Source organism: Eurosta solidaginis, unplaced genomic scaffold, assembly GCF_040869045.1.
Source record: "Eurosta solidaginis isolate ZX-2024a unplaced genomic scaffold, ASM4086904v1 ctg00001660.1, whole genome shotgun sequence".
NCBI classification, from domain to species: Eukaryota; Metazoa; Arthropoda; class Insecta; order Diptera; family Tephritidae; genus Eurosta; species Eurosta solidaginis.
This window is the reverse complement of record NW_027137222.1, coordinates 3686-13682: the sequence shown is the minus strand read 5'-3', so window position 1 is coordinate 13682 and position 9997 is coordinate 3686. Positions and strand designations below refer to the sequence as shown.

General features: G+C 39.4%; 1 protein-coding gene across 1 annotated transcript; it reads right to left on the bottom strand.

The window, feature by feature from the left end:
• Positions 1-1141: 1141 nt before the first annotated feature.
• LOC137236277 (uncharacterized) lies at positions 1142-9498 on the bottom strand. Its single transcript, XM_067758829.1, has 2 exons — positions 9359-9498; positions 1142-1822 (listed from the first exon to the last, which is right to left on the bottom strand). Exon 2 carries the CDS (start codon positions 1814-1816, stop codon positions 1142-1144), a length of 675 nt encoding a protein of 224 aa, XP_067614930.1. The 5' UTR covers positions 1817-1822; positions 9359-9498.
• Between the last annotated feature and the right edge of the window lie 499 nt (positions 9499-9997).

Sequence of the window (9997 nt, the reverse complement as noted above, 5' to 3'; positions counted from 1 at the left end):
GGTTAACCTCACCCAGTTTAACGTAGAAATTGAACCGTTAGCGATAGAACCTTGGATCAGCTTTTGGATTAATGTACACATAAAAACCTACCATCTGCAAAAATAAAATCGATTCTGTCTTGCTTGGTTCAATAGATATGGACACTTATCCCTTTTAGTCGGTTAACCCCACCCAGTATGACGTAGAAATTGAACCGTTAGCGATAGAACCTTGGATCAGCTAGTGGATTAATATACACATAAAAACCTACCATCTGCAAAAATAAAATCGATTCTGTCTTGCTTAGTTCAATAGATATGGACACTTATCCCTTTTAGTCGGTTAACCCCACCCAGTTTGACGTAGAAATTGAACCGTTAGCGATAGAATCTTGGATCAGCTTGTGGATTAATATACACAAAAAAACCTATCATCTGCAAAAACAAACTCGATTCTGTCTTGCTTGGTTCAATAGATATGAACACTTATCCCTTTTAGTCGGTTAACCCCACACAGTATGACGTAGAAATTGAACCGTTAGCGAGAGAATCTTGGATCAGCTTGTGGATTAATATACACATAAAAACCTATCATCTGCAAAAACAAAATCGATTCTATCTTGCATGGTTCAATAGATATGGACACTTATCCCTTTTAGTCGGTTAACCCCACCCAGTATGACGTAGAAATTGAACCGTTAGCGATGGAACCTTGGATCACTTGTGGATTAATATACACAGAAAAACCTACCATCTGCAAAAATAAAATCGATTCTGTATTGCTTGGTTCAATAGATATGGACACTAGATATTCCTTTAGCCCTTTTTTTTTCACTGTTCACTGCACTCACCTTGCACTCGAACGATTGAATCAGATCTGCAAGACAAATAAAAGAAAAAATGATAAGAAAAGGAATGATTTTAAAACGAAATTGGTATATTTAAATGCGTTGCGATTGCGCGCCAAGATCGACTGTATCGTACAAAATTTTACAAATTGTGAAAAAGTTTATATATGAAGGTATATGTGTGGTGTGACAATTTATGTGTGTGAACGTGTTAGTGTCAGTGTGTGGTGTGTTAAGTGGGTGGCAGGGTTGCATCTGCCAGTGTGCTGGTGTTGCCACGCTCGTTTAGCCATCCCGGCCCCCTAGGCGAGTGATCAGCCTAGCAATCGTTGTAGCTGCTGCAGGGTTGCCACGACGTTACTTAGCCCTGATGGGCGACGGCTGCGCTGCGTGGTTGATGGTCGACGAGGTGATGCTTGAGGGCGATAGCGGGCCCCTGGGTGGGTCCACTGCCTTGGATGCTGGTTCTGCTGCCAATAGGGAAGTGGTGCTTGTGGTTGGTGATGAGTGCGTGGCCGTTGACGCACGTTGTTGCGTGGTGATGGCACGACGGCGACGTTGCGCCTTGGTGTCCGGTGGAGCAGGGTATGGTGTGGCCTGTCACACAGTTGGCATAATGTGCTGGAGGTACACTCCGTCGTTGCATGCCACAATGCCAAGCAATTTAGACAATGGCCGTGCGCTTGTGCCACCTGCTGCCGTTGAATCGGTTGCATGCCACGAAATATTGCGCATAGGCGTAGCGCATGTGGGCGGCGGCAGAGTGGGCAGCGCACGCCATGTGCCACTACCGGATCCCTTTGTGGCGTTTGCGGAGTGGCCGCTATGTTAGACCTCTGCGATGCAGGACGAGGACTTTGGTCCGGTGGGCCCGTTGCTCGGGATGCAGCGTTGCGCGGCGCTGCTGTCGGGGTTGCGCGTGCTCGGGGAACGGTAACCGCTGAGCGGATGGTGGGTTTTGGGGCGGCTTCATCCACTTCCATGTCCATGATACCCTGTATGGAGAAAGAATGGACTTTAGTGTCTCATAAGGGCATATTGATTGCTTGATAGAAGCAGCTTTATGGACATATGTAAATATATCAATATAAATATCTTATTTATCATTTAAGCTGTTTTCGATTGGGTTTTAAAGCATATTCGTTTAGATCGGTTAATTTGTTTAGGTTTGGTTTATTTTTATGCCATTAGATATTTGTGTGATTAATATTATCGGTGTTAGGGTCGATAGGTAAAAAGCAAAGCTTTACGAGCGGTCGAGTGAGTGTACCGTTTTGCGTACGCAGGTCAACTACTCGGATGTAACCGTCGGAGCCATAATGTACCTTTTCAATGCGACCTAGCCGCCATTCAGTTGGAGGGAGACATTCGTCATGAATTAGGACGCATTCTCCAATTTTTGGAGCTTCTTGTGTATTTTTCCATCGATATCGTTTAAGGAGGTCTTTTAGATATTCCTCCTTCCATCGGCGACTGAATTCGTGATGGATAATTTTAATTCGTTCCCATCGATTTATGAGGGATAGTGAGTCCACATTTGCGTCAGGGATAGCCAGAAGTGGAGCTCCTCTCAGAAAATGCCCAGGAGTAAGGGCTGTAAAATCGGAGGGGTCTTGCGAGAGCGCTGAGAGTGGCCGGGAATTTAGAACGGCTTCCACTCGTGTTAAAAGAGTCGTAAACTCTTCAAATGTAAATTTATTATTGCCAGCTGTTTTCTTAAAATGTAATTTAAAGCTTTTTACTGCTGATTCCCATAGTCCACCCATGTGTGGTGCACTGGGGGGAATAAATTGCCAGTTAATGCCTTGGGGTGCGTATTTTTTAATGATTTCCGGCGAGACTTGCTGAGCGAATTGGATGAACTCCTTTTCGGTGGCTCTTTTTGCACCGATAAAGGTTTTTCCATTGTCGCTCATGATTTTTGAGGGAAATCCTCGCCGTCCGACAAAGCGTGCAAATGCCGCGAGAAAAGCTGAAGTAGTAAGATCAGAACATAACTCTAAGTGCACCGCTTTTGTCGTAAAACATACAAAGACGGCCACGTAACCCTTCGTTATGGTAGAAGACCTTAGCATCGAGGCCTTTAGCTGGAAAGGTCCGGCAAAATCAACACCCGTGATAGTGAAGGGCAGAGTGAAATTGCAGCGCTCAGGTGGTAAAGCTGCCATGATCTGCGTGCGCATCTTCTGTTTATGCAATGTGCATACTTTACACATGAAAATGCACCTTTTTATTAACGGCTTTAGTCGGGGTATATAAAATTCCTGTCGGATCATTTGTTGCATTAGCCGAGGTTCGGCGTGTAACATTAATATATGCAGGTAATTAATAAAAAGTGTGGCAAATGCGGATTTTTCCGGAATTAATATAGGATGCCGCTCATTGTAGCTCATATTGGAGTTTGCTAGTCTACCATTGGCCCGAAGCAGACCCTTCGAGTCTAAAAAGGGGGTAAGCACTAACAGTGGGCTCTTTTTGTCAATCGGCTTTGATTCCGTCAACAATGCCTTTTCACTGTTGTAATATCGATTTTGTGTGAATTCGATTAAGGATATTTTTGCCCGCTGCACATCTTGATGCGTTAGAGCATAACTTGAGGTATTTGGGATTCCTCTTACTTTATTCTTTAAGCGATCTACAAATTGAAACATATACGCTATTACCCTTAACGCTCGGGGGAACGACGAAAATCGCTCAAGGATGTCGTTTTCCTCCAGAGTCGCATGGAAGCCTTCGATTCTTCGACTTTCCGGGGCTATGATATTACGTGCAGGGGACTTTGGCCATGATTCTGGTGATTCTATTAGCCAATTAGGGCCATTCCACCAAAGTGTTGTGGTTGTTAGGTGCAGTGGTTTGCAGCCTCTTGTGCCAAGATCCGCAGGGTTATCAGCACTGGCTACATGTCGCCAAGTTGCTGGCCCAACTAGGTCAAGAATTTGAGCCGTGCGGTTTGACACGTATGTCTTCCAGGTATGCGGTGGGTTTTCTAACCAAGCTAAGACAATTTCTGAATCAGACCACAGATATAATTTTCGATTGCTTAGCTTTAAGCTGCTTTGTACGGTTGAGGCTAGCTTGGCGAGCAGAAGTGCTCCGCATAGCTCAAGCCGTGGAAGGCTTACGGTTTTAAGGGGTGCGACCTTGCCTTTTGCAACTAATAAATGGCTTGTAGTTCTGTCATTGTGTTGCGTTCGTATATAAATAGCTGCGCAGTATGCTTTTTCCGAAGCATCGCAGAAGCCGTGGAGTTCCACATGATGATCGGGTGAGAAGTTCACCCACCGAGGTATTTGTATCTCGGAGATAGTATGCAAGTTATTTGCAAATTGGGACCATTTTATTAACCGAAGTGGTTTGACTACTTCATCCCAATCTGTTCCATCTAGCCATAATTCTTGTATAAGGATTTTCGCTTGTATCATAATTGGCGCAAGCCATCCTGCGGGGTCGAAAAGTTTTGCCACAGATGACAGAATTTGTCTTTTCGTTTTTGCTGATATTGCAGATCTTGACTCAAGCGTGTATGAGAATTGATCTGATATCGCATTCCACTGTATGCCCAAGGTTTTGGTGGTGCTCTCTTTTTCAAATTTCAAAAAGTTTGTATCTAATAGATGCTCTTTATTTATATTTGCCAGTATTTCTGGATGGTTTGCAGTTATCTTTTTTAACGGGAAACCTGCTGAATCAAGAGCTTTGATGACTTGATGCAGTGATTCACACGCTAGGGAAAGGCTATGACTTCCAGACAGGATGTCGTCTACATATGTTTGAGAGCTAAGCACCGGGGCGGCTAGAGGTAGTTGCGCTTTGGTATCTTTTGCTAGTTCATGCAATGTTCGAATGGCCAGAAAGGGGGCGCAGTTTACGCCAAATGTCACCGTTTTCAGTTTGTAGTCTCGTATCGGACTACTAGGTGAATTACGAAATATTATACGTTGGTAATCTTGGTCGTCTGTATGTACAAGGATTTGTCTGTACATTTTTTCGACGTCACCATTGAATACGTATTTATACGTACGCCACTGTAAAATCAGTAGCATTAAGTCGGGTTGCAATGTTGGTCCCGTATATAGAACATCATTTAGTGAATTGCCCGAGTTCGTTCTTTTAGATGCATTAAATACCACTCTTACTTTTGTTGTAAGTTTTTCAGGTTTAATAACTGCATGGTGTGGGAGATAAAATGATTTATATTTACCGTTTGCAATTTTTTCATAGGAATCTACTGCTTCCATATGATCTAATTGTAGGTATTCCTCGAGGACGTTATCATATGAGGTTTTTAGATCGCCTTTCTTAAGTAAGTTTCTTTCCATACTTAGAAATTGCTGAAGTGCTGAGGTTCGTGATTGACCTAAGGCGAGTGTATCTGGATATTGGTGTTTAAATGGTAGTCGAACGACGTACCTCCCGTTACCTGATCTTGTAGTTGTGGATTCATAGAAAGCTTCACAATACTTATCTTCAGGTGTAGTAACGGGTATGGGAGGGAGTTCTTCCACTTCCCAAAATTTTTTCAATTGTGAGTTAAGATCGTCATTCGAAATATCTTCCACTTGCGTTGTGAATGTGAAGATTTTCTCTTTGACTTGGCCGCTTAAAATCCATCCGAAAACGGTATTTTGGGCCAAAAGGGTGTTGGAAATTTTCTCAACACCTTCTAATATTATTTGGGGGATTAAGTCGCTTCCCAATAATATGTCGATTTGATCTGGTGTATGGCAATTAGGGTCGGCTAGTTTCAGATGCGAAAACTTTTGCCAATGCTTGCTGCTAATGTTATAGCTTGGAAGCACATTTGTAAGTCGTGGTAGAACTATAGCATGTGCTTTTATTCTTTGATCGGCGTTGTGAGAAACCAGGGTAATGAGGCAGATTTTAGTTGAGTTTTGTACTACTCTTCCGCCCATACCTGAAATTTCGAAATTGGCTGGTCTGGTTGGCAGATTCAACCTGTTTTGAACCTTAGAGGTTATGAAGGATCGCTGTGATCCTTGATCTATAAGGGCTCTTAATTTAAACAATTCTCCTCGGTGTTCTATAGAAACAATTGCTGTGGGTAGTAAGGTTTTGCTTTCATTATCGGAATGAAGCGTTTGAATGTTGGCAGATTTTGAACAACATGGTTGTTCTTGGCAATTTTCGGGATTTCCCGTTTCGGGATTTTCAGACGTAGCAGTTGCAGCTAGTCCTGTGGTTCTTTTAGCGTTAAAGCTATTTTGGTTATTATTATAATTGTTATTATGGAGCAACGAATTATGTCTCCTTTGGCAATGTGAGCAGCTGTATTTGCTCGGACAATTCTGTAGCGAATGAGTACTAGATAAGCAGTTCGTACAGAGTTTTTTGGTTCTAACCAGATTATTTCTCTCATTTACTGACAAGTTTTTAAATTTCTCGCAAGATCTTATTGCATGACCTCCATTGCACAGTTCGCATGACGGATATCTTCGTTGTTCTGAAGTGAACGACTGGTTTCTATTGAAACTCTTATTGTTTGAATTATAATTATTGGCTTGGGGTTTAAAGAAGTTTTTGTTTTGCATTTGTTGCATATTTTTTGGCTTTGTTGCTTTATTATCTACCCGTTCTGCGATTTCGAACTGGGTGGTGAGGAAATCTTTCATTTGTTGCCACGTTGGGCATTTTTTCCGGGATGAGAGAGATTGCTCCCATAAAATTAATGATTTTTCTGGTAGTGTGGCAGCGCAAATATTTACCAGAATGGGGTCCCAGTTTTCAGTGGGAATATTTTGGGTTGCTAGAACCGACAAACAGTTTGTAACTGTTGCTTGTAATTTAAGAAATTCCTCACTTGTTTCTTTTTGAATTTTTGGCAAGTTCATTAATGTGGTTATTTGTTTATCAACCAACACTCTTTCATTTTCATATCTACTCTTTAACGCTTCCCAAGCCAGATTAAAATTGTCGTCATTAAGTGCGAATTGTTTTACTATAGCCCCTGCTTGACCTTTGGTTTTATTTCTTAAATGGTATAATTTTTGGGCTTGTGATAACTTTGGGTGATTTATATATACGGCTGTAAACATGTCCCGGAAGGACGGCCATTGTTCATAACCCCCATGAAATACTTCGGTATCACATGCTGGTACTTTAAGATATATACCTGAACTTGCTTCGTTATTTCGTATTTGGGGCAGCTCTACTCGTTGAGGTGGAGTAGGTGCAGTAACCGGCTTTAGAAGTTTGAGTTGATCGGAGATCATAGCCTTTGTTTCTTCGTATCGGTCTAAGCAGTTTTCGTATTTTGAATACGCCGAGTCTTTAAAATGGTCAGGTAACTCTGAATCGTCGGTTTCGATAATTGCGTCATACGCAGATTGGAGTCGTGTCCAAAATCTTTCAAGCGATTTTTCTTTTACCTCGAGAACCGATTCCGTGTTTTCCTCTATAGGTAATGAGGAGAATCTAGTGCAGTATTTTATGACACTGTCACTTTCTGCAATGAATTTTGCAGCTGAAAAATCTTTCCCTTTTTTGGCTTTTGAACCCTGTTTTGCGCGTGTAGCGTCTGCAGGGGTACCTTGGGGTTTTTCTTCATCACCCATTTTTGGTGCAATTAAAAGAGGCGTTTTAGGGTCAGTTGACATTTATTTCAAAAATGTGTTATATATGTAATATATTTGTGGCTTTGTTTTCTTGACTAAGTGGAAGTTGTTTTTATTTTAAATAAATTTTTTTTTTTTTTTTCGCGTTTATAATAAATGCAAATATAGAGGTACAAATTTAATTATGATATGTAATTTTGTATTTATATTTTTTTTGTTTCTTTTGTTTTGCGCGCGACTGTAGTTTCTAACGCGGTATTAATTTAAGTAATTAACTAATGCAATAAATATGCAATCAAACAGATCTTTGTTTATGTTTTATCAAACTTAATGCTTTTATGCTAAAAAAGTTTGTTGGGTTGCGCTTCAAGTAAGACCGGTTATTACCTTACTTGTATATATGTATGTTTGTTTATTAAGCTATTGCGGAGGTGGCTAAACACAAGTTAGTGTGTTTGTTTATTTGTATGTCTAGAACAATAGATAAATAACAAATTTGTTTTGTTTTGGTTTTCTTTCCTTTAAAGTCAAGGAACTGGTGATTTGGGTTTTTTCTTATATTGCAGCTTTGTCGCTGACCAAGCGTTTATTTGTTTGTGCAAATTTTACCCTGAATATGCTTTGTAATATATGTATTTAAGTACTAAGTAGGTAAAGTAAAGTGCGTTGGAAATGATTATTATTTTTCCTTTTTCTTGTGCCTACTGCTTATTTAGTTTACACAATCCTGCCTTTGCTTGACTTATGGATATGTTAAGAGACGCAAGCAGAGGGGGTATTGCGGGATAAATTTGCAAGTGAAAACTTGAATGTTAATTTGTTTTTGTTTTATCGTGATTAAGTTGCGCTTAGCAACCAGAAAAATAAGCAGTAGATGGGTTGTTTTTTTTTTGTGTGTTGTCCTTTATTATGGATCTATATTTTGTATGATTTGTATATGGGCTCAATAGTTTATTTTACCGTATGTTTAGATATAAGGTTGATCAAAATATGTATATTATGTTCTTTTTGGGTGCAAACAACGGGACTATAAATTTATATTTATAATTTTTGCCGCAATTAATTTTTTATACTTATATATATGTATATATATATATTTTTTTGTTAAGCAATCCTGCTTCGAGCTCTTTTTGAAAGGCGAAGGGGTATTGCGGGACAATATTGGCAAGTATATACTTGCAATTACAGCGGTCTTTTTGGATTTGCTATTGTGCTAGCACAGGAAAAAATTTATTAGCCGTTAGGGAATAACAATTTATTGTTAAAGTATTTGCTTCCTTTTTTTTCTTTTCCACTAAGGCAATTCTACTATTGGTTAGATAAAACTTACCGCAATCTATCAGGGGTTAGAGTGAGTACCTGTGTTGTTGGTATTAGTTTTTAAGTAAGTTTTAAGGTATTTTTTGTTAATTTTTGTTTGTGTTATAAATACACGCCCGGAATTATTTTTAATCCTCAATTTAATTTTTTAAGCGTTTAATAAATATTTTTAAAATATTGTGTTTTGCGGATTTTTAATAAAATATTTATTTTTTTTTTTTTTCACCCTAATGTTTATCCAGTTTCACTGTAGTTATATATATATATATGTTTCATATGTTTTTGAGGCTTTCGCGCCCGTTCTGTTTGTTTTATTTTATGTGATTTTTTGTGTTTTAAGACCCGTATATGCTTTGTTGTTTTTGTAAATATTTATCGCGCCCGTATTATTTTTGACTTATTAATTTTTTATGTTCAATGTATGTATTTTATGTATATTTTGTTAGTGCACTTGTAACTATTTTGCACTTGGGCTTTTGTATAATATTTATGTTATTTAATTTTTTTTTTGTGTGGACTGTATTGTCTCTTGTTTTTTATTTTTTGTTTTCACTGTCCATAGGTGCCTTTCTTTACGGCTTGATGGACCATAGATATTCCTTTAGCCCTTTTTTTTTCACTGTTCACTGCACTCACCTTGCACTCGAACGATTGAATCAGATCCGCAAGACAAATAAAAGAAAAAATGATAAGAAAAGGAATGATTTTAAAACGAAATTGGTATATTTAAATGCGTTGCGATTGCGCGCCAAGATCGACTGTATCGTACAAAATTTTACAAATTGTGAAAAAGTTTATATATGAAGGTATATGTGTGGTGTGACAATTTATGTGTGTGAACGTGTTAGTGTCAGTGTGTGGTGTGTTAAGTGGGTGGCAGGGTTGCATCTGCCAGTGTGCTGGTGTTGCCACGCTCGTTTAGCCAGACACTTATCCCTTTTAGTCGGTTAACCTCACCCAGTTTGACGTAGAAATTGAACCGTTAGCCATAGAACCTTGGATCAGCTAGTGGATTAATATACACATAAAAACCTACCATCTGCAAAAATAAAATCGATACTGTCTTGCTTAGTTCAATAGATATGAACATTTATCCCTTTTAGTCGGTTAACCCCACACAGTATGACGTAGAAATTGAACCGTTAGCCATAGAACCTTGGATCAGCTAGTGGATTAATATACACATAAAAACCTACCATCTGCAAAAATAAAATCGATACTGTCTTGCTTAGTTCAATAGATATGGACACTTATCCCTTTTAGTCGGTTAACCCC

Coding starts and splice junctions, on each gene's coding strand:
- LOC137236277 (XM_067758829.1), bottom strand. CDS start 1,816: ATGGACATGGAAGTGGATGAAGCCGCCCCAAAACCCACCATCCGCTCA.